Raw genomic sequence first — 24,691 nt, 5'->3', positions numbered from 1 at the left:
GAAATATGTGTAATAAGAATTATAATGCATTCCGCTGTCATGTAATTAAAAACAAAAATCAATTAAAAAATATTTTTCTAAGATGAAGAGTCATCACTCTTTGCAACCACTAGAGCTCATCAATATGCTTTCTATTGTTCTTGGAATGCCCACTTTAGATTCCATTCATTACCTGCAAGCAGAGGGCTCCAGTACCTTCAAGAGCAAAGTAAAACAAACAACAACAACAAACAAAATATTTCTCAGATGAAATAGTTCTTCCTAAGCATCTCTCCAAGCAGTCTATCACCTCCTACTGCTGCCTACTTCTACCAATGCTGGTGACCTTCTGTCCACATTTTCTATCATGCACCAGGCTTTGACAACACTCTGGGCTACCTGCCTACAAAGACAGGGGCTACTTGGAAATACACAGTTCTGCTGTCTTGCTTCCACTCCTCCCTAGAGCAACTGGACTGCAGCTGCTTAATATAAATGCTATTTGCAGAGACTTGGGTGCACAGTTAAAAGACACCTGGCAGTCCCACACATTCTCCCAGGGAACAGCACCACCCTATTCTCCACCCTGCTCTTTGCAGCTCTTCACCCCAAACAGATAATGAAAGAACAAAATGTTACTCTGGCTTTCCCTGTCCTCAAGAGTCATGGAGGCACTACTATTTTGAGCTATCTTTGTGCTTCTGCATTTTAGAGAAAGCTGAGGTAGGCTCAAATTTTAAAACAAAATAAAAACTCTCATCAACCTAGCAGACAAATCAAACAGCAAAATCAGAGCTATTACCAGAACAAAATGTAGAAAGAAAAATACCATTTATCAAAGATGCCCTGCATATCAGAATTATTCTGGGTAAATTAATCTCCTGTAATCCAATAATTCTAAAAGGTATGCTTAATCATCTCATTTTACAGATGGAGATACTGAAGCCCAGAAAATACCACTGAAAAACAGAACAAGCATGGAATTCATGGAAGAGAGATCTGAGTTCAGATTTGGGAGCCACTAGCTCTACTTGTAAACTGCTAGGCAGGAGCTCTTAGGAGCAAGCAGTTGTACTTGCTTGTAGTGGGCTGTGTGTGTGGTTGGTGGACGGGGCTGGTGCTCCTTGAAATGGCTGTTAACATTCCTTCAGTTTTTTTGTTTATTTGTTTGTTTTGTTTTTTAATTTCAGATACAGCTCTCCAGAAAGAAGTAGCTAAAATCACACTTTGAAGTGAACTAGAGTAAGATTTGCTCATTATAATCTCATTTTAATGCTAAGTTCCCTGCCCAGGAACCATTCCCATCCATTATTTCTGAACAAGCAATGTATGAAGAAGAACTGAGCAAGCTCAGGAGTGTGTCCATATCTGCATGTGAGGATGAATCTTTCTAGTATGAATATGTATAAGTTACCCCTCTTTGTTTCTTTGTTCAGGGAGACTTTGCTTTGGGAGTGCTTTTGTTACTTTTTCTAGTAATAAATTTCTCTTCATTCTTTATTTTCTGGTTGTGTTTATTGGTTTACTCTTACCAAAGGGTGGACCTGTTGTGTTTGGTTATAGCTTTGGACAAATTTTGAGCCTCATTAAGTCTGTTTTGAAACTTAGAAATAAAAACAAATAATACCAACTTTCCAGGGCTATTGTAGAGTCAAATATGAAAATGTCTGCAAAGTATCTAATGTAAAGATTGGCATCTTATTAGATTTAATAAATATTGGTTTCCTCTTACCTGTCTGTTACATATCAGAGTTATAATTCAAAAGCAGTGTCATGCGCTCCCAAACCTAAGTTCTTTGCAGATTTGTAATAAGGACTTGTCTAAGCTGCTCCTCCATCACCGTGGTGATACAATCATACTGGCTGAAATTGAATGATTCCTTTATACTGGCAAACCACTATCTGTTATTTCATGTATCTATGCCCAGATATAAATCTCTTAGAAGTCAAAATCAAAATGCATAAATCATGCATTTCCCAGTGTACTTTAATGTACCTCGAGGCCAGACTGATCATAAAAACATCTTGCCAGACAATGTCATAGACCTATTTGGGAAAAAGGCTTGAAGTTGGCAAAATAATAGTGATGATGGTGATGATGATGATGATGATGATGATGATGATGATAATTACTGTGCTCCAGCTTCTATGGCATTTGCAAAAAGCCAGTAAGATAGAGGGAGTAGCAATAGCTTTACTCATCCTAAATCTTTTTTGCCATCCTCTTGTTTTGAGTCAGGCTGCATTTTCTTCTGGAAAGAGAAAAGTGCAAGTCCACAATACATGTTCTTACAAAAAGTTGTAGGCTGCATTTCCAGCTGGGAGAGATTTCATTCTCAGTAGTTTTCTTGCTGGTCATAGGTATATTGTCTTTTGTTTGCTTGATATGGAGAAAGATTCCGTACTTTAAAAAAAAGTTTTCACCTTAGACTCTAGAGAATGCACTGTTTGTCTTACTATGGAATTTCTTTTGCAGATAGCTCCCCCTGCAATACTTGAACCTAAAAATGGTCTCACCAGGCAACATACATCCCAGCCTGTGCACCCCTCCCTTATGCCTAATGTCCCAGAAACACTGTAGAGATAGCTGAGATGCAATGAACAAGTGCAAACTTGTAGTTATGGAGTCATCATTGAGTTCTAGTTCTGCCCTTTAATCTCTGACTGTGTATATGTCACCATAATTTGATGTCTCAGTTTTTCTCATCTCTGTAATGGGAGCATTAGCTGACTGCCAAAAGCTTTTGAGGACTGAATGCCATGCTGCATCTAAAGCTTCTGAGGAAGCCACAGGTATTCCATGAACACAACTACAACAAAGATGTAATTAGAATCTAAAGAACAGGAACCTGAAGAACTCTATTCTCTGAGTATTATTTTCAATTTTTCCATTAAAATTCAAACTTGCCAGTAGTCTGATTTCTTTGGATCAGTTCTTAGGGGGCCTAACCCTTAGAGACCTCTGCTAATATAAATGGCTTCCAAAATACTGAGTTTTGTGCATTAAATTGCCTTTATTATAATCTACATAATGGACTGTAATGGAGAGCACACCAGACCCAGAAGCCCAAACACCCTGATTGCCTGCCATGCCCAGGGACACACCTCAGAGACTTTCTGTGCTCCATTTCCTCATTTTTAACTTGAGAGGTCATTCTCTGCCTTCAAAGGTGACCTGAGGGCAAGATGAATGCATGTAAGAGCAACCTGTACAGGGAGCTACCACACTGATTCAAGATTATTCAAGTACCAGAACATCCAGAGGAGGCTTATGAATTTTCAAAGAAGGCCTAAATCATTTAATAGTCAAATTTAATCACAAATGGATGTTAGATGGTCTTAACCTACTGGGAGCACAGAACTCAGGTATTAAAGAAAATCCATGGATCTTCTCCCAAGGGGGAAAAACAATGCACGTAAGTACATAAACCTGATGTTTGATACAATTTCAGGAAATTCACAGACTTCCTGATACTCCTTACTAGGTCACAGAAGGAACTTATCAGTGATCTTACCACAATGATTAAAATATAGTTTTAAACTAGGTTTTCTTTTCCATTTTTCAAAATCTGCAACTTATATTATATACAGTAAGTTGTTATTTGGAATACTTCAGGTACCAGAATATTCCCATTTTCCATAATATAAACTGAATTTGTACTCAAAATGATGCTGTTTAGCAAGAAAATACTGAATTAATCCAGTGCTCCTCTGAAAACCACACTGTCCAAGGCTCTTAAGGAAAATTTATCCATGTAGATATGTCTCAATTCTCAGATAAATTTTTTGTTTAACAGTTAATCAAGTCTTCTGAAGTTACATGGCTCCTCACTATTGCCTATGTTCTGACAAATTCATTGTCACAAGAAAAAAACTGAGTGTTACTTAGGTCTGATGCTAAGGGAAAAAAGATGCATTTTTATAAAAATGAAATGAAGGAAATGCATACCTGTATAATCACACATTTAGGAACCTAGATGATGAGGGACATCATTGCCATTACAGACGCGTTTTAGGACTTACTACCTTTCCTCTGTCATCACCACTAGGGGAAACTGCTCTCCTGCAGGGCAGCATTGGTGGCTGTCTTCTGACCATGACATTAGAAGGGACCATCAGCACCACAAAGTGAAAAGAAAGCGAGCAGGTAGAGGCACTGAGTGTACCGCAAGGTTGGAGCTACACATTGTGCTCTGTGTAATTTCAAAATACTAGCAGCATGTTTTTGTTTGGCATTATGAGTGGAACACAGGTCAAATTTATGTTGTTAAAAACCTTGTAGTTAATGCTCAGCAAAGAAAAACAGGCACACTTCCAAATACAAGCTGCCACTGCTGGAAAAGATTGACCAGAATAGACTCAGCTTAAGAAAGAACATAAATGTGGCTCAAGTGGTAGCGCGCTCTCCTAACAATGACACTTTCACTAGCAAGTGAAGTGTCAAATGGCACATGCCAAACAACCATTCCTCTTCTGTTCTAGAGTTCTGTGCCTTCCCACTGTCCTAACACCCAAGTCCTAACACACCAAATCTTGCCCCAGAACTCCTGACCCTTCACACACCATCTCAGAAGGCTTTTGGTTCTTCTAGGAAGTTCCTGCTTCAATAGGAAATGTTCTTTTCCCACCAATCTCGAGAATTTCTCATGATGCTGAGCCTTAGAGCTTCAGAGGATTACATTTCAGATTCACTCTCAGTTTGGGATTCACGTTCATGTCAAGTCTCAAGCTACAACCCATGCCACCCTGAAGGAGGTGGCCAGGCCAGCCACAGGAGCAAACCGGGCTGCCAAGAGAGACAGCTGCTCCGACAGACATGACCCACTTCCCTCCCTGTCCTGTCCAGGCCTTTGGGGTGGGCCCAGCTGGTCCTCTGCTTCCCTCAGTCAGGTATCTCTGGAGAGGCCAAGGGGTTCTCAGATGTCAGTGGCAGCGGGGATCGCTTTTCAAACTTTAATGTTTCTTCCCACTTCTTTCATTCTGGAAGAATTATCATAAAGTACAATCTTCCATGGAAATGTTTGCTCATCCTAAGCATGTGCCCTGAACCAGATATACGAGCTGGTTGACTTGCTCACCCCTTACATAACCTCAGATTTCCCGATTAACTTCTTTAATCGTAATTGTTTTAGGAGGAAAAAAAAAAAAAAGAAAGAAAGAAAGAAAGAAACAACCCTCAAAGCCTCTAAAACTCTTTATTCCTGGTCTCCTGGGCACCAACTTTGGGTCCCAGGCTGCTTTACCACATTGCTTTGGCAACACAATGACTCTCCCTGGGAGTTTAAAATATAATGAAGCTGACTTTTTATCTCAGCATGAACTCAGTTCTCTTCAAGGAGCTTTGTTTATAGTATCAGAGCTTTAAATTGTTTTATCTTTTAAAGAATAACTCAAATAAGTAAAAGTTTAGACAGTAGACCTCTCACTTTGTTTTTAGAATATTTCTCTTACCTATATAAGCAAACTCTCTAAGTAATGAAGCCTCCTATGAGTGACATTATATTTTTTAAGAGTTTCAAATGCTGATTTTCACTCTGACTTAAAAGAAAATCTAAGAGAACATCAAATAGATAGCTACAGAACCAAAAAAAACAAAAAAACAAAAAACAAAAAAATGCTCATGCTCACCTAATAAACAACTTATTCAATCAGAAGAAATTGATGGATATCATTATGGCTCTTAAATATATAAAATATTCCACATGTTTTGGGGGAGGAAAATAAATTTTTTATAGTATAGAAATGTCTGAATCCATTATATATTAATATTCCCTAAAAAATTCTACTGTAAACTTGAATGTCTCCATTTTAAAATTCTTCTAATTATTTTAGTAAGGTGGGAAAAAATGCATTCTACTCAACACACACACACACACACACACACACACACACACACACACACACTTACTTCACACCAGCAAACAGAAAGCCACTGTTGTAGAATGTCACAATATATGCATTTTGTCACAATGAAAGATTATGGATTATGTTCCCTTATCTAATAATACATTACATAGGACAATAGTAACAAAAAGATCCTTTTTTGAAAGTGGATCCTTCCCCATACCAACAGAGGAAATGTTCCGTTTCTATATTGCTATTACCTGAACTAAAACAGAGAAGAAGGCTAGTTTCATTGCCTATATCTTTAAACTTTACCATATTCTATACACTTCCTAATTCAATGCAGGCACAGTTTTGTTTTTGTTTGTTTGTTTTTTCGGTACTGGTGATTGAACCCAGGGGCCCTTAAACATTGGGTCGCATTCCTGGCCCTTTTTAGTTTTTATTTTGAGGCAAGGTCACATTAAGTTACTTAGGGCCTTGGTAAGTTGCTGAGGCTGGCTTTTAATTTGTGATCCTCCTGCCTCAGTCTCTGGAGCTGCTGAGATCACAGCCATGTGCCACCTTGCCCAGCCAGGCAGTTTTGTAAGCAACAACATAGTATTAAATGTGGCAGAGAAGAATTGAAATGGTGCTCAAAATTTGCCATATGCATCCAAAATAGTATTCAGGCTGCCACTAACCTTGCTCAAATCAGAATGTTCTTGAATCCTCTAGAGGCCTCTCACATTTGGCAGGCTGGCAGGGTAACCCGAGCTGTCATTGCTTAGTATAATCCACTCTGCTGGAGCTCTAAGGAGGGACATTAAACCCCTCATTAGTTTAGGTTATTGGTTTTCAATGAGTCTGATATTTTCAAAGTGTTTGAAAGTATTTCTTCCCTCCTTTTCTTCTTTCTTTCCTTTTTTTCCCCCTGCTTTTTTTTTTTTTAACTTGTGCCTGCAGGGCGCTACAGTTATTTAATGATCAGAAATCCATGATGGTTGGAGAAATATTGCCCTTCAAATGCCTGCAGAACTCAAGTTGAGAAATATCTCATTTAAATAGTGTTAAATCAGCCTCCTACCATCAAGAACAACAAAGAAGTCAACGGAAAAAACAAAAGTACTTCAAGGGATAGCAACTGCTCTCTTGAATAGAACTGATTAACACTTGGTTAAGTTATTAGCTACTTTGTATCTGTGGGGAGGGTCTTTCATGAACATGGTTAGTTGTAACAACAATGCAGCTGTTACGGTTGAACTGTGTTCCTCACAGAGATATGTGAAGCCCTAAGCCCTAATAGTTGTGAAAGTGACTTTGTTTTGAAATATGGTTTTTGCAGATGTCATCAAGTTAAGATAAGGTCACAGTGAATTAGGGTGGGTCCTAATCCAGTGTGACTGGTTTACGTCCTTCTCAGAAGGAAATGTGAGCACAGACAGGAAAAAACAGGAGAAAGGCCATGTGAAGTCAGGCAGAGATTGAAATTTTACTGCCATCATTGTGCCCAGGAATGCCTACAGCTATCAGGAACTGGAGAAGTAAGGAGAGATCGAGAGATCGTTTCCTAAAGCTTCAGAGAGAGTGTGACTTGGACCAAGACTTGATTTCAGACTTTGAACTTCTAGAACTGTGATGGAATAGAGGCCTGTGGTTTTAAGCCACGAAAGTCTGTGCTAATTTATTACGGCAGCTCTTGGAAACTCAGACAATAGATAATCTATATTAATCCCAAGTATGACCTGTCGGCATAGTTCAAGGGGATAAGTAGCTCATAGTGGTTTGTAGGGAGTGATGTTCAGGGACAAGACACTTACTTCTGGCAACCTGTGCAGCTGGGTAACTGAAAAGATAGTGAAAGTATATCCTCTTCTGCCAGGAGGGCCCACTTACATTCCAAATTCCTCTAGTCTTGGTTGATGACACAGGATGGATTTCTAGAGTCCCAAGTTCAAAGGAAGAGAAGTGACATAAAAACCCAGAGAATAAATGAAACTCCCTCTTTGTCACTCCTTTTCTGTTGAAAACGCAGATCCTGTTAAAAAGGAGAAAGGGCCACGGGCAAGTACTTCTTCTTCGTTTCCATAGGACATGTTGGCCATCATGAACTCAGGTTTATAGGCCTCATCTAGGCTCTGTTTTGACAACACATTCCAAAGGTTAAACTGGATTGCAATGTTAAAATGAAAAGACCTTCCTATACAGAAACCCAACTCATATTCTTTTCCCACTGAGTATAGAACCCAACAAATAGATGCATTTTTCAGAGGACATATGCACACTGTCTCTTTCCTCTGAAAATCTCCCCTGAGATTTAGCACTGGCTAGTTCTGTCTGTGGATCTTTTAAAAGATAATCTTTATTGTCTTCACTTGTCTTAGAGTGAAGTTTTATTTTATAAGGATGTGCATGTGAGGGTGGTTGCCCAAATATAACAAGTTTGTCCAGCAAGTGGTTGTGATTCCTTTCCAAATTTCATTTGATTTGCAATCATAGGAAGCAGGTGACCTGGATCTCCACAACCTCTTGCTTCTCCCTTCTGTGCTTCCTCTGAGGCCTTCTGGTTTTCCTTGCATTCATAATGCCCCTCTGTGAGGTGTCACAGTTCCCGGGTCACTTTCTCTACCAAGATATACTTTTTCCTATGGACAGCTCCCTTGAGGCTGGGCTCTCTGCATGCCTGTACAAGGCACAGATAATAACTTTCAGCTACTCTAAGTTGATATATTACTTCTCCCAGAGACCATCAGTGCCTTAAATCTTAATTCTTAAGGAGAGAAGAACAAGGTTAAAGGGACTCTGGAGTCTCTGCAGTCAGGGGACCCAGATTTTCATGAGCTTTGTAGTCTAAAGTCAGCTACTCTCTAGGTACTGTCTCACGACCCTGGGCTCCACATCTCTGATCCTTCATCTCTTTAGTTCAATTTGACAAACTCTGAGTACCCACCACATATAAGTTCATACAAGGAAGGAAGGAACAGGAAGTTATGACATGATTCCTGCTCTCATAAGAACATGAAAACACTAGGAGTGCCAACATGTGCAAATAACCTAAGTAGAACAGATATGGCATTCTAGAATGGCATTCCAGAATAGCCTAAGAGCCTGATTGATTGCTAAAGGTATGCAGCAGGTGTTCTCTGGTTGGGGAACCTTTCCAAACAAGATTGGCCTATCTGATTCTGTAGCCTCTCATGCCAGCTTACCTCTACTACCTTTTTTGGTTCTGACTAAGCCATTTGACTAAGTATTTGGACTTGTTTCTGTAAATAATTGGGTGATCTGTTTGTCACTCCTTTAAAAAAACTTTTTATAATGGAGAAATGTATTCATCTCAAAGCAGGAGAGAAGAGTATAATGAACACCCTATATTCTCTTCAATTTATTTCAACAACTACTAATCCACAGTTTTGTTTTTTCCTATAACATTCCGTCCTATTTTCACACTCTTTATTATTTCAAAGGATTTCAGCATTTCTTCTATAAATATAATGATATGTGTCCATAAAAGATATAGGTTGTTGAAAACCTAAGGACCACATCATTATCATAGTTAAAATATTAAAACCTATAAATCATAGAATATCTAGTCAATGTTCAGACTCATAATTGTTTCATAAATGTCATCATTTATTTTTACAGTCTTGATTTGACTGAGAGTCCAAATAAGGTCCACAACTGTGATTGATTGCTATGTCCCTTAAGTCTCTTCTTATTTTATAAATTTTCCCCTCCTCCACCCATCATCCTATCAATCTCTTTTTTCCCCTTTGCAGTGTACTTACTGGACAAACTAGTTTGCTCATCCCATAAAGTTTTTCATTGCCTTGGATTTTCTGATTTCATTCTCTAGGTGTTGTTGAACATCTTCCTCAGTCCTCTGTGTCTCTCGAAACGTAATTGTTGGATGTAGAGGCTTGTTCAGATGTAGGTTCCTTTTCATTTGACAAAACTGTTTCAAAGGGAATGGCATACCCTTCCATTGGGAGATATAGTTCTGGTTATGACACACTTCATGACGTTGGCAGTCACTGATGATCATTGACAAGATTCACTAGCCCATTAGTCTATGTGATAATGGTGATACTCTGTTTCTAGTGCACTTTTTTTCACTTATAAACTAAAATACTGCCAAAGACAATCAATTAGTATTATTATACTCATTATACTTTTCATTATACTCTTCTCTCCTGCTTTGTAGATGAATACATTTCTCCATTATAAAAAGTTTTTTAAAGCATCTAACATCTCCCGATTGTTTACAGAAACAAGTCCAATCAGCCTATCATTTAGTATTTGATCACCTAGTGGTACCCTTCACAAAATAATGGCAGAATAAGATAAATAAATAAGACTTGATTCTTTCTAGTTATCTGCCATTTTCCTAAGTAATGTATTGATTTATTAGCATACACCAATGAAGATCAATAAAGATTGCATCACATTATTATCTTGTTTCTGACATCATTTTGAACTTAGGAGTAAATGTATTTCATGTGCTGCTATGATTGCTATCCTCCATCAACTCCCCTCTTCAGTCTGGGAGCCTCAGGAATTGGTTCCGAGGTCTTCTGACAGGATCTTAGCAGTCTTCAAAAATATCTTTGTTCCTGGTTTAATAAGATATTCTACTCATACATTTCCTAAAAGAGATCTGCCTGGAATTAGTCACTTCTCCAAGGAGCCTTCATTCCTGCTAGTAGAAACGGAATTTAGGAACCAAAATCTGAGCACCCAGAAGAGTATTAAGCAGATTGGGGTCTGTATCTCCTCCTTGAGAGAGGAGCTGGCAACTCAACATGAACTGAATGGATCCAAAGGATTTGTGTAAGGGTCTATGTGAAGACAGAGGGTGACCAGTTAGGAGTTACTGCCTTTACTTAGGAAGAGATACTAAGGTCGCCAAAAAACACTGTATCTGTGGGGATGGAGAAAAAATCAGAGTGGGTGACACAAAAGGAGTTAGAAACTAATTTGGCAGTTCAAGGCTATGGGGAAGAGGTGGGCAAAGATGAGAGATGTAGGTTATAAACTCTGTTCTGCTACCTATTAGCTGTATTCTCCACAGTTCTTTTCCCATTTTGCAGTGACCTGATCTGCAAAATGGGAACAGTATTGCCTACCCCAGAGGATTGTTGGGAGGATTAGGTGAGGTTGCAGATGAAACCAATGTAGCATAATGTGTGACACCTAGTAAGACTAGAATCTTAAAAACATGACTCCCCTACCCAAGCCATGAATCTAGTTTTATCAATTACAGAGGGTTGGCCTAGCTTATGCCAAAGCTTTTCCCCCATCCTATCTGCCCAGCTGTCTTCCCTGGTCACACCTACATGTGTTCTCTGATAATGCCATGGAGGATTAATAATGGATCTTCTAGCATCTGCCCAAACCACATTTTATTGATTACTTTATGGAAAAGATGATATAAGAAATTTAACGTTGCCAAGAGAAAAACAAATTACATATTCTTCTGAGTGCTATTTTTCTTATTTAATATCTAAGTTGCCAACTTTCATTTTGAGAAACTTAGAATAATGTATTCAGAAACTGCTTCTCTAAGTGACAAAATCTGAAGAGATTAAATGAAAGATATAAACCTAACAATGTACCTTAAATACTGATAAGTTAGCTCAGAGCCCCTTAAAATACTATCCAAGCCGGTCATCCCAATCAATGATTTATAAAGTACTCTAGTTTTAAGAAATGTAATATTACCTTAGGTCAATTCCTTCCCAGAATCTTCCCTGCTCATTACATCAGCAATGCCCTGAAACCTCTTTGAGGTTATTTGCTTCTCTAAGACCTTATTTTTGATAGCTCGTCAGACTGCCTTTTGAGTCAAGAGTTTGAGGATTAAAACAGTCACCTAGTAGTTACTATGGCCACATTAAAAGTTGTCAAAATATTCATAATATGTTCTTTAAAAAATTCATGGGGGGGGGAGAGAGAGAGAGAGAGAGAGAGAGAGAGAGAGAGAGAGAGAAGCAGAAACAGCAACAGAAATTGAAAAAGGGAAAAGCAAAACTAACCCAAAACTCACTTGCCAGAGATAACCACTACATCATTCCAAACTCTTCTCTGCAGGCACACACATATATGCATAGTGCGTTAAATGTTTCATCGGAAGGTCATTTTATTCTGTAGCTTGATTTTTCAATATTGGGAAATATAAAGTTACTATATATTGATTTAATATATTGTAACCATTTTTTACATGCTGGTACACAATGAACAACCCCATTTACTTAAGCAGTTGCTTATTGTTGCTCAGTGTGAATGCTAAATGTATGCTGGTTGATCTGACTAGCTTTTTGAGTGAGGTAGTTATTTTTGTTCTTTCTACACCACGTTTGCCTTTGAGCTCTTGGGCATCATGAATTTTCTCTTGTTGATGTGTGCTCCTTTTCCTGATAGTCAAATATTAGGCCCTGCTTTTTATATCACTTAGGGAACATGGTATCACCCAGGGGAGGAGAGGTGGTGGAATGGCCACTCCGGTGCCATGCTCACAATATCAGACACAGATTCTGGGGCCTCCAGTAAAAGGTCAGGGTTCCTCTCCTTTGCACAACTCTGCTTACTGCCAGGTCTGCTGAGCTTCAAGAGGATGGAGAGCCTGCCCTCCTCAAGAATGGGCAATGGACCTCAAGGAACCAGCAAGGCCAATGTTTTTTAATAGTTTCATCTTTCCCCTTCTTTGCTTTGCTCCTCAAGTTGATAAAATCAAGACAAGTATGTTGTTATGTTTTTAAAGCTCACATTCCTTTTGGCAGCTACTAAATAACTAATCATTCCTATTTTCAGTAAGCCCAAAAGTATCAGGAGCATTTACAGCATGATGAAGCTGGGGTATATGCCAACCTGGGTGACTTTAATAACAGCCATGTCAAGAGGTGTCATCTCGCCAGGGTAGATGTTGTCTCCTCCCTCCACCCCCGGGAAACAGGTTTGATTTGAATGAGAACTTCAGCATTACTTCTGTTGCTTAGTCTGAGACACAATTCATATTTCAGAATCACTAAAGGAAGGTGGAATATCGAAGCCCAAGAAAACTCCCTTTAGGTTCTTGAGTTTATTAGTTACTAACTTAGACTTTCAACACGTAGCAGCTAAATTTACTTAACTTTCTCAAACTTTACTAGAAAATTGCCAACTGAGCTTCCTTTAGAATCAAATCACTTTTCATCACCAGGCTATTTTTAGTTATTCAGAAAACTCTTGGAAATGTTCAAATGGTGGAGATAACAGTACCCTCCCTAGCTGAGCTCAAAGGTGACATTTTAATTGGCCACAGAGTTGAAGAATATGTCCATGGCAAAAAAAAAAAAAAAAAAGCTTAAAGCTTACATTTTAAAAAGAAGAGTTTTGTATGTGTATAGCTAAAAATATAGCTGAATTTTTAAATTTTAGTTTTTGTAATCCTCAGTGAAGACTAAAGGCCTGACCATTGCTTTTTAAAAAGCTACTTAGAATCACTAGACATAAGCAAGTCTGCCAGTGTCTTGTTTTGGGGTGATCTAAGGAAAAATCTGAATTAAGTTTTCATTTTGCCAGACCCCTCAAATATATTTTAATCATTCAATTCAACAAATAGATTTTGAGCACCCACTGTATGCTACACAGTGTTCTTGCACTGAGGAATACAACAGCAAACAAAAGAGAAGAAAGCCTAGGCCTTCTGAAGCCGTGTTTTATTCAGAACTAAGGGGGAGGGGTGGAGGGAGACAGACATTAATGATAGAGAAGAGGCAAGAGTCAGACAATGGGCACTGGGCACATGGTGTTGGCAGGTGGCACAGTCTGCAATTTTAAGATGTTGATCAGGGTAGGTCTTATTTAGAAGTTGGTGTTTGAGCAAGGTTGCTATAGTTAGGATCTGGAATGTCCCCCAAAGGCTCAAATGTTTAAGGCTTGGCTCTCAACTTGGCACTATGAAAGGTGGTCGAAACCTTTAAGAGGTAGGGCCTACAGGGAGGTTTGATGTCACTGGGGGCCATGCCCTTGAAGGGGATTCTGGGATGCTGGTCTCTTTCTCTCTTTGTTCCCCTGAACCCTGTCATAAGCCAGTCCTTCTAGGTCATGTGCTCCCACATGATGCCCTGTGCTGCCACAGGCCTAAAGCAATGGAGCCAGTCAGTTTTGGACTGAAACCTCCAAATTAACCCTTTCCTCTTTTTAAGTGGATTATCTCAGGTACTTGTTGTAGTAATGGCAAGCTCTAACAGAAAAGGTTTTTTAAGAAGGTGAGGGAATTAGCCACAAGGATATCTAGAGGAAGTATATTCCAGACAGAGGAACCAGCCTCTGCATACTATAAGGAAGCCAGTGTTTCTACACAGTGAGCAAAGGAGAGAGTAGAAGACTGGGTTGGAAAACAAATGGAACACCAGCTCATGCACATCTTGATGGTCACTTTAAAGACTTTGACTTTTATAGTGACATCCCATCTATTTCCAATGGACCAAATGTTGCTATGTAGAAAAGAGACCTTGGGAGGGAAAAGGTGAGAGCTGGCAGATCTGCAGTGGGGCACTGCAGTAAGTCCAGGAGAAAGACGATGGTGGCTCAGAGCAGGGCAAGGGCAAGGGCCTCTGCATATATTTTAAAGGTAGAGCAAACAGATTGTCTGGAAGCATTGGGTGAGGGGTGTTGAAAGAGAAAGAGGACCTAAAGATGACATGTGAATATCAGTATGAGCATCTGGAAAGTCGGAGTTGCCATTCCCTGAGATGATCAAGGTTTCAGGTGAAGCCTCTGGGTGAAGAAAAGAAGTCTCTAGGAACTCAGTTGTGACATGTTGGGTTTGAGATGGCTATTAGATGTCCAACTGTTGATTTTCTTTTGACTACACTAAAACTTCTCATCCATAAAGAATGTAAATTCCCTAGGGGTAAAATTCTATTTCATGTGTTAGTGTGTCTACAGATACTTGGATACTGTTTAGCACAAGTAGAGTCTCAATTAAAATGGATGAAATGAATATGTATTAAGCACCCACTTGGTGTCTCACCCTCCTGGGGATACAGCCTCAGATCAAACAGTTAAAGTTTCTGTTTTCATTTACACTACAATCTTGTAGTGGGAGGCAGCCATGGAAAGAAAGCAAAATAAAAAATATCTTCTATCCTTTGTTGTGGGTGCTTAGTAGACACTGGTTAAATGTTTATCCACATGGCACTCTATGCATAGTATCATAATACTATGAGGGAGAAAACTGAGATTCTAGAGGTGGCATTTCATGCTAGCCTGTGTCACTCCAAAGCCCCCTTCTATATGCCATGTTGCCTCTCATATATAATAATAACACAAATTCCATCTTTACCTAATAAATATCAGGTCTGTGTTTCTCTTCATGTAAGCATTTAAAGGAGAATATTCACAATAGGACTATATTTAAAGTACAGCCTAGGAAAGATGCCTGACAACGAGCCACCCAGGCCACTCAGCCCTCCTTAATTGACCCAAACCACGCAGTTGAATTCATTTTGACATCTCAGGGCATTTCTTGCTTGCTTTTTTAGCACACATTTTACAAGTGAGCTACACCATCAGTCATTTAGGATTTATTGATTTATTTAGACCAGGTCTCCCCACATTCTCCAGGCTGGTCTTGAACTCCTGGGCTCAAGTCTTCAAAGTGCTGGAATTATAGACATTCTCCACTGTGGCTGGTAGAAGACATTTTCTTATTCTATACTCTGCTTCATAATGCTGAAGATAATTACCTGCCACAAGGGCTGCCATGTTGTTTAATCTGACTCAATTTGCAACCTTTCACAGAACTAAAATGATCCAGTAATATAAACTTTATATGATTCATATACATTTGAGGAAGTACTACTTATCGCCCCTAAAAATGAAATGATGTATTTTTCATTCCCAACACTAGCAGCAGTAGCAGCCGCAGCAAGAGGCAGTTTGGGCCTTTGTACTACCAAATAATTTTAATTATCATCCCCCTCTTATCTAGGATTCTTATATTTTCTGAATCTCATGCAATCTGGATTAGATTGATAACAATTTATACAGCCTATGCAGAAATGCTGAAATAGCCCCTTCCCACAACATTTTCCTACATTGTGAATGATGAATGATCCTTTCCCCCCAAAATTGATAGTCTTTTTTCCTGCTCTGACTTGTTTGATTAGCTTTTCAAAAAGAGAGCAAGGGAGAGAGAGAGAGAGAATCAGGGATCAGAGAGAGAGAGAATGTCATTGAACATTATCTTCATCAACAGTTTAATTTTTTTTTAAATCAGGGATTGAACTCAGGGGCACTCAACCACTGAGTCACATCTCCAGACCTATTTTATATTTTATTTAGAGACAGGGTTTCACTTGAGTTGCTTAGCCCCTCGCTGTTGGTGAGGCTGACTTTGAACTCCTGATCCTCCTGAGACATAGGATTATAGGCGTGTGCCACCTCAAGGGGCAACAGTTTAATTTTGAATACAAAATATCCAGGGTTTCCTTTTAGTTGAATGTGATGATGGCACATGTTTTGGTGCTGCCCCTCACACAGCAGAGCCCATCAACAGCAGGAATTCCCATGATTGGCAGAGTGTGCGATCCACTAGGATCCACTAGGAAGTTGTCTCTTTCCCACGCCAAGAAATAGATGTCCCCAGATTTTTTTAAGGTTCTCTGATAAACAAGTGGCAGAAAGTTCCCTCTCATGTTGTAATTTTGAGATATACTGAAATTCTCTCATAATAAAACATATTTTAACTCAACAGAACAATTGGGGTCTTGAACATTTCCCTAGACACATATAGACAGTGCACTGTAACTATTAAATAACACATAAAAAGAATGCCCTTTTATTCTTGCAATAATTGCTACTGTTCTTCCTAACGAATCCAAATTGCAATACAAAACAAGGGTCATATAGTATAGAGTGTTTAACAATCAAATAAATATTCAACACTTGTTTCATGGTATCTGTCTCTTGTCTACCTGTGGGGTCATGCTATGGTCTAAATGCTTTTATGACCCCAAAATTCATATGTCGAAAACCTACCCCCAAGGTGATATGAGGAGCTGGAGCCCTCAGGAGATGATTAGGTCATGAGGGTGGAGTCCTCATGAATGGGATTAATGTCTTCATAGGAGAGACCCCAGAGAGCGGCCTTGCCTTTTCTACCATGACAACACAATGAAAAAGCACCATCTATGAAACAGAAAGGGAGGCCTCACTAGACACAGGATCAGCCAGCACTTTGCTCTTGAACTTCTCAGCTTCTAGAATTATAATACATAAATGTATGCTGCTTATAAGCTACTCAGTTTATAGAACCAGGCTTTTATAGCTGCCTCAATGGACTAAGAGATCATAAAAAGCTTTTCCAATGAAACTGAAAACATTTCAGGAGAGATAAACAGCACCAATAACCTATCTCTAATAAGGTTATGCTCTGGACTACATGAAGTTGGTAAGAATATCACAATGTAAAACATGACATATATTTTATTAACACTATATAAAGAAATATAATGTGATCTAAGTGGAAGTCTGCATGGTAGCTCCAAGTTTACAACCACAGCCAAATAAAAATTTAAACTGTCTCTCATCTAAATCCTTTCATGTTTAACACCTGGACTAAAGTTCCCGTATCCAGATTTCCTTGCCCATGGAAGAGAAAATCAGGTGTCAAATTTGAAATGTAAGTGAAAGATATTATCATCAAAGATATACTCTACTCACCTTTTGAACTGAATAGACATATTTTCTAAATATCACACATGGTAATTTTCTGCAAGTTTTTAAACAATGAACAGTTGGCAATTCACAGATTTCAGCTTAGGTATAAAGGGTACACATTTCCAACACAGTTCAATTGCTTAAGAGATTTAAAAAAAAAAAATCTGCCTTAAAATTCTGTCTAAAATATTGCTTCAGGCTCTGAACAGCCGCAGCTTTTAAGTGATACCAATAAACCTACCCAGCAGGGCTTATAAAACTTATATAATTAATATTTGTAAGATGTCTTAAGATCTTGGCACAAAAGAGAGCACTAAAATGCAAAGCTATTTTATAATTTTCTTTTTTAATCAGTTGCCAGACATATATATTCTAGAAGGTTTCTAGTTCCAGTTCTTAGGCAAAATCATTGCAATTATGAGAAATACATTTTTTAAAGGAAGGGTCAGAGGGGATCATTAATGTAGGTCAAGGAGGCCATGGAAATTCCACCAATTGTTCAGAAACACACAACAATGTTCAGTTAACAAATATGCTATCAGAATCAAAATAATTCACTGGAATGAAAGCTTCCCCTGAATCCTAATCCACGTGGTTGCTAACCAAGACAGCTGCTCTTAAATCTCCATGTTTCCCACAAGCAGATTATATTTAATGAAATAGTACAGGTCAACCAAAGCTCTATCAGGCAAGATTCAAACTAAAGCTGATCTTACATCAAACCCATTGCATAGATGAACTGCGGATGAAAGGTCAAATTCAGGTTGCCAGACAAAATATGGGACACTCATTAGAATTTGAATTCAACATTCTATAGAACATACTTAGAATCATAGTTTATTTGAAATTCACATTTGACTGGGCAACCTGTATCTTTATTAGCTAAATTCAGCAACATGATCCAAAAGAAAATTAAGATAATATATTTTTAATTGCCATTATACCTCCCTGCACCAATGGAAAGCAGATGAAAAGAATTCATAATTCTCCATTTTATTTTAAAGATTTTTATTACTTATAAAATGGCAGAGATCCCTAAACAATGGTAAGGCAGGTGAAGAAAATGGGCTTGCTGGTAGGAAGGGCTGTGATGAGCATTTAAAAGTTCACATATCAGAAAACCTGATGTGACAGCAATTCCTGCCCCTTGAATAATTTAAGATGCAACTAAAAAAAGAAATGTTATAAACTACATACACAAACCAGCCTTAACTGATAGTCACCTGGCTTGCCCATTAACCTACTAGCTTTGCATTTCCAAGAAAAAAGCAAATGTTGGGTAGACACTTAACTCCCTAAACACTTCTAAGAACTACCATTGACTTCTACATGAAACTAACTTTTCCAAGTGTCAGCTTCATTTGATATCTCATAAGCAAGTCAAATATCTGATTCCTAACTAACATTTTTTTAAAATTTCAGTGACAGATATTTTCAAAAAGAAGCACACTGTTGTAACTACTATTGCAAAATTCCTTTCATTTGATACAGATTGCTTTTAGGAGATAAGATAGCCAATCCCTTCTGAAACATTTAAAACATGTTACTTTCCACCATTTCCAGTGGGTGCAATTGACCCAAAGGAGAAATTATTGTTTGAGAAAATATGCTCAAACAGTCTAAATATTTAACCAATATTTTCTTTAAGAAAACACAAGCACAATTAGGCCAGGTCCAAATGCTGAAGTTAAATTAGGGATCTGGCAATTACTGATGATTCTGGGTTCTGGAGAGAACCATTCTGAAAAATATCAGAAAAAAATGACCTTTCTTTTTCTAAGTTGTTTTATCTGCATTGCCCAGAATTTTGTGGCACTGAGTGCCCGACCTTTAAGGTTTAGCTGACTTGGGAGTTTGAAACACAGTAGTTTGCAAAAGTCCTTCTAGAAGAAATGGTGAGACTTTACTTCTATTTGTTACTGCATACTTTTTGGATTATTATGCTAAATCTGAGCTGGCACATTATTAACCTTTTCAAATTAGGCATTTAGTAGACTCAGCTGAATATTTTCTTAATTTGACATTGGGTTTGCTGGAACAGCTGGCATTGAAATATTAGTTGAGATCTTTCATTTACATAGTCCAAGTGCAAACATAAACTTTGCTTTTGAAGAGGATAGCCTGCCTAGACTATAGCAAATTTTATTAATACGAATTGCAACAATAAGAGCTAAAACTGCACATTACTATGTCCCTAGCACTTTCTATTTGCAGGTGTGTTCTTATATTTAACCTTCCATATCTTATGAGGTCTTATTTCCCCCAATTTTGTAAATGTAAAAATTGAAGATTAGTTAAGATATTTGCCCTAAATTACACAATTAATAAGTATTAAAACTTAGTTTTGTACCCAAGCAACCTAGCTGCAGAATCTGATGCTTCTGTAAATGTGAACAATGAAAAACTTCCACCATCTCAGAGCAGGGTTCCTATGAAGGAGGTGACTTGTCTTTGACTGTAACCACAAATTTCAGGGGAATAGTGGTTAACTGGGCCAAAAGAATGAAAACAACTCTTTTCTACCACCCATAACAAACCAAAGGCAACTTTCTGTTCCTTTAAATGTGTAAGCAATTTTTGTTTAATGTATTTTTGAAAAGGTTACTGAACTGGTACATATCGGGACTGGTAGTATGCATAGAGCCATAACCCTTAGGGAGAGAGGTTCCTTCAAGGATATGGACATTCTAAGTATTAGTTACCTGGAGCAGAGCTATCTGACATATTTAGAATTCACAAAAGATCCCTTGCTGAGTGGCAGACTGGGAATCTACTGTGCTGTTCTTTACAAGTGATCAATAAGTATGCCTAGAGTGTTTGGCAATGGTGTGGAATGTAATCTTCCCAGAGGGAGACCAGGGCCAGACTTCTCTGAGGGCAGAAAAAGTAGGATCATAGGATTTGTACCTCTCTTACCTATTAGGTGTTTCTCTTTCATTGTCCTTGAGTATTTAAAAATAATTGAAAGTTCCAGTATATCTCAGTGAAGGAGTTTTTTTTTTTTTTTAAACTTGGGACATAGAATATTAAAGGGGAGCAATGGTGGTGGGAATGAAGGAAGATAACCTGCAAGTGAGCAGGAAAAGTCTGAAGATGAAAGTTACCCAATGACAGGCCATCTTCCCTTCCTGCTTGGTTCTGGGGCGGAACCTTGGAGGTTCCAGATTGTATTTTAATTTAAAATCAGTTCTCCTATGTACTTTGTACTGGCATAATATAAGAGGTGTTTTTTTTTTTTTTTAAAAAGTTTTTAACACAGCAGTGCTTGTGTCCTACCATACTAACGACTGAAGAGAGAACTGAAGTTCATCCAAGGTATTTTTGTTTCTACTATTTAAAATACAGGTGGGTAAATGTAGAGATCTACCTGGGCTGGATTGTTGACAATGCATAGGTTATCTTCAAATGTCCATTATAAATCCTGGAGGAAATGCTATGTATATATTGATAGGATTTATTAGGATAAAAATAGGCTCTTCTTGCCCAACCCTTTTCCTGGCTCAAGAAGGTATCATTTTGAGGATTGTACAAAAAATTTTACAATCCTCTAAAGCTGGAGGGAAAAAAGTAGAAAACAAAAGAAACAACAGCCTGGGGGAAGTTCTCAATAGAAGTGTGCCGGGGGAGCTCTAGGATAGGTGTGGAAACAGGCCTGCTACTCTGGAGAACCCTTTCCCCCTTGCCTCTTTGCAACACATCAGGTTGTTTTTTTTTCTCCTAGAAAAATAATATTTTAGATTCTGAAAACAGCTTACTTTTGAATGCAAAGAATTTCAGGAGGTATTTACAACGATCTTTGTATTATTTTCCTGACAATATATTGCAAGTAACTCTTTTTAACAATGACCTGAAACTAAAGAGATTCTTTCAGAGGCACAAGCTTCAGAGGTAAGAATAAAGCTTCCATTAATTCCATGGCTCTCTGGGATAGGTCCATAGAGACCAAATAGGGGAAAGAGGCAGTGTGCCTTCCTGACTCCCAGGAGCCCAGGAACTATCCTGATCTTATTGGCTTTGATCCCTACAGATGTAGGTGGGGGCATGGATGGGGCTGTTCCTCCAGTCCCTGGCCCACCAGCCCCCTCTCTGGGGGCAGTGGATGAAGACAATATTCCTTTTCTCATAATAACAAGGTAAACTGTAAGACTGGATTTAAAAAAGAAAATCTTGAGCTTAGGAAAATAATGCTACAATCAACTGCTTGTTAGGATTAATTCCGGTTTTGTCAATTGTCTGGGCTGTTCAAAATATAAAAAATATAAAATAAATAAAGAAGCAGCTACAAATCAAATTAGCAAACAAGCCCATCTACTGGCTCGCTTAAGGTTTTCTGAGCCTCCTGAAAAGATTTTAAGGTAAAAGTAAAGATGCATTCCATTTCATTTCCTAAACATCTCTTGGTTTGAAGACTGTGGAATCACCATGCGAGGCCATCCAAGAGCTGCGGATCAATGACAGATTACACCTTCCAGATCCACTCTTTCATCCCAGCCTGAGGCTGCAGAAGCCAAAGAGCCCGGAGTGTTCTCGAACGTCTGCAGAGGAGTCTCCAAACCGTGCAAACGCCAAAACAGACGTTCAGCAAATAGAGAATACACCACACTGTACCTCGACTTTGGAAACTTTTTCTTAAACCTGTCTTTTGTAAGCTGCCAGGGAACCAGTAGTTTCTTTTCGAGGGACAGTAATGACTCAGGGCCACAATTACAGGAACCTTAAGGAACTCAGAGGGGAGCACGAACTAAAGCTTGAGTCCAATGGGCTTGCACTATGTGTCTTTGGATCGTTCTGAACAGACCATCGTAGTCACGCACTCGGGTTACTTTTATGCACCCGTGCTGTGCTGTATCCACAATTGACTCTTGTCAGGATGCATTTTCTGAAGAAACTGGATACCCAACTCTAGACTCAGTATTGTCTAGCTCTCTCTCCAGCCCCTACCAAGACGAACTCTGTCTGCCTGCTCCACTCTCCCTAGAACCCCCGCCTGAGGTCGTGGCTGCTGGTAGTCCTAAGACCCGAGGGGCGCGCGCGTGGGGACGCGGCCCGGAGCCTGTGTGAGGGGTGGGAATGGGGAAATGGGTGGAATTGGGGCGAGGGGAATGCTAACTTTATTCAAGATTCTAGTTTCTTCCAAAAGGTACATTTTTTAAAAGCTCCCGGACACAAGAAAGACCTGCAAAAAAATCCTGATGTGAATTCGCGAGCTTGACCCCAGCCAGGTCCACTGTCCCTAGGACCCCTTGAGCCATATCATCCCTAAGCATAACTAAAAAGGGACCTTGGAGACCCAGAGATCGCCAACCCGGAATGAAGACCAGTCCCACCTGGGCAGGCAGTCACCTCCTAAACCTTTCGAGAGGCGACTACCCCGGAACCCTACTCGTTCCCCTGCTTTTGAATCCCTCCCCAGACCGAACGGCGACCAGAAGTCTGATCGGGACTCTGGCGGGTGCGCTCAGGGACCACGGCGAAGAAAGCAAAGGAGAGCAGACAGTATAGCCCTTGGTGTTTCAAATGTGCTGTGCCAGCCAGCCACCTGTTCCACAAAGCCGAGTTTGTGCGGGCTCGGGCTGCAGTAGGAAGGCTTCATCATCCCTTCCTTCCGCACCGCTCAAGACTGTCAAATCTAAGTGCGCACACACCTGCGCGCAGCCCCGGAGGTACGCACCACTCAGGATCCCGCAAGCCGCGACTTACTTCCCAGTCTCCCGGCTTCAGGTGGAGCCCCAGCTATGTCCGCGGGGGCCACACCGAGCCTGGCCCCTCCTTGAGGTCCGCGCTAAGTACCTGCTGTGAAGATGCACAGAGCGAGGAGAGTCTTGCAAACCATGATATCCCGGTGCTTAGTGCCGAGCCTGGTGCCGGCGGCGAGGAGTTTGCTGGGGCCGACCGAGCGCTCCGAGCGCGGGCGACTCCTTTTCTGACCAGCGGGCTGCGGTAGGAGCTGGGAAGTGCAGATGGCTGAGCGCGTTTGGCTGGGGCAGCTGAGGTGGCAGGCGGCGGGGCGAGCAAAGCTGCGCGGCTCAGTCAGCTGCGTGCCCTCGGGCTCCCAGCGCACTTCTGCTCCATCCTAGCAGCCAGAGGCCGGGCCGCCTCCGCCGCCAAACCCCTCCCACCAGGGCCCCAAGGCGTTGACAGGGCCTCCCCCCGCTGGTTTCCCCCCTCGCAGCTCTCAGGCCCCAGGAGCTACGGCCCAGGGCGGCCTCTGCTGGACAGTCAGTATGGGAGACCCTAGGTTTTTTTTTTTTTTTTTAAATTAATTTAAAAAAATTATATATGACAGCAGAATGCATTACAATTCATATTACACATATAAAGCACAATTTTCATATCTCTTGTTGTATGCAAAGTATATTCATACGAATTTGTGTGTTTATACATGTACTTTGAATTATAATGTCCATCACAGACCCTAGGTTTAAGTGGATTCTAAATGCTTAGAGCACCTTGCACTGTTTTAAGGGGATGCAAAGTGTGAGCAGATCTCTGTCTGCAAAAATCCATCTCAGCTTTTCTTACATGTGCTTACAGTCTTTAAAGAGATGAACCAGCACATTTCTTTCCAACTATGAAGAAACTGATCCTCGTTCCTCCAGATATTCTTGAGTGTACGTTAAATCTTCACCCACATTAGACTCCACTGCACTTCCTCCTCTCGGAGGTAGGGTGTCTTTCGCTTCCTATTAAGCTTCCTATCTATCAGAAGAAATAATACTGTCAGAATATCGATCACGAGATAAGTGAGCAAGGTGCTATTAAAAGTGTTGTATCTCCTTTTAAAACAACAAGGCATGAAAATGATTACCACTCCATTTTACAGATGAGAAAACAGATGCTGAGAAGAAAAATAACGTGCTCAAGATTACATAGCTGGTAAGGATAGTTTGTGCACCAGGCCCATAATAACAAAAGCCGGCATTTCCTGAATGATTGCTGTGGGCTAGGCACTGGACAAGCAGTTGTACAGGTCTTAATCAAATCATTCATTCCCCTTGACAATCCCTGGAGATGGGCGCTGATGTATATTCATCTTCAGGGAAGGAAGTGGCAGCAGAGAGGTTTAAATTAAGGTTTAAGACTTGCCCAAGATCACACAACTAGTAAAGGTAATAGTAAGTTAACCAAGTAGGCACCCTGGCTCATCTTCTGTACTCTGCTGCCTCTCCAAAGCCCACAGCTT

General features: G+C 39.8%; 1 protein-coding gene across 1 annotated transcript in view; it reads right to left on the bottom strand.

The window, feature by feature from the left end:
- The window catches only part of Parm1 (prostate androgen-regulated mucin-like protein 1), a 101,860-nt gene extending 78,266 nt beyond the window's left edge, over positions 1-23,594 (bottom strand). Inside the window, exon 1 of the mRNA XM_076864469.2 lies at positions 23,299-23,594. Within this exon, the coding sequence (XP_076720584.2) occupies positions 23,299-23,341 (43 nt within the window). The 5' untranslated portion in view covers positions 23,342-23,594. The remainder of the gene's footprint in view (positions 1-23,298) is intronic.
- Between the last annotated feature and the right edge of the window lie 1,097 nt (positions 23,595-24,691).

The sequence above is a fragment of the Callospermophilus lateralis genome, chromosome 8 (genome assembly GCF_048772815.1).
Source record: "Callospermophilus lateralis isolate mCalLat2 chromosome 8, mCalLat2.hap1, whole genome shotgun sequence".
NCBI lineage: Eukaryota > Metazoa > Chordata > Mammalia > Rodentia > Sciuridae > Callospermophilus > Callospermophilus lateralis.
The sequence above is the reverse complement of the archived record's forward strand: the minus strand, read 5'-3'. Positions and strand labels throughout refer to the sequence as shown.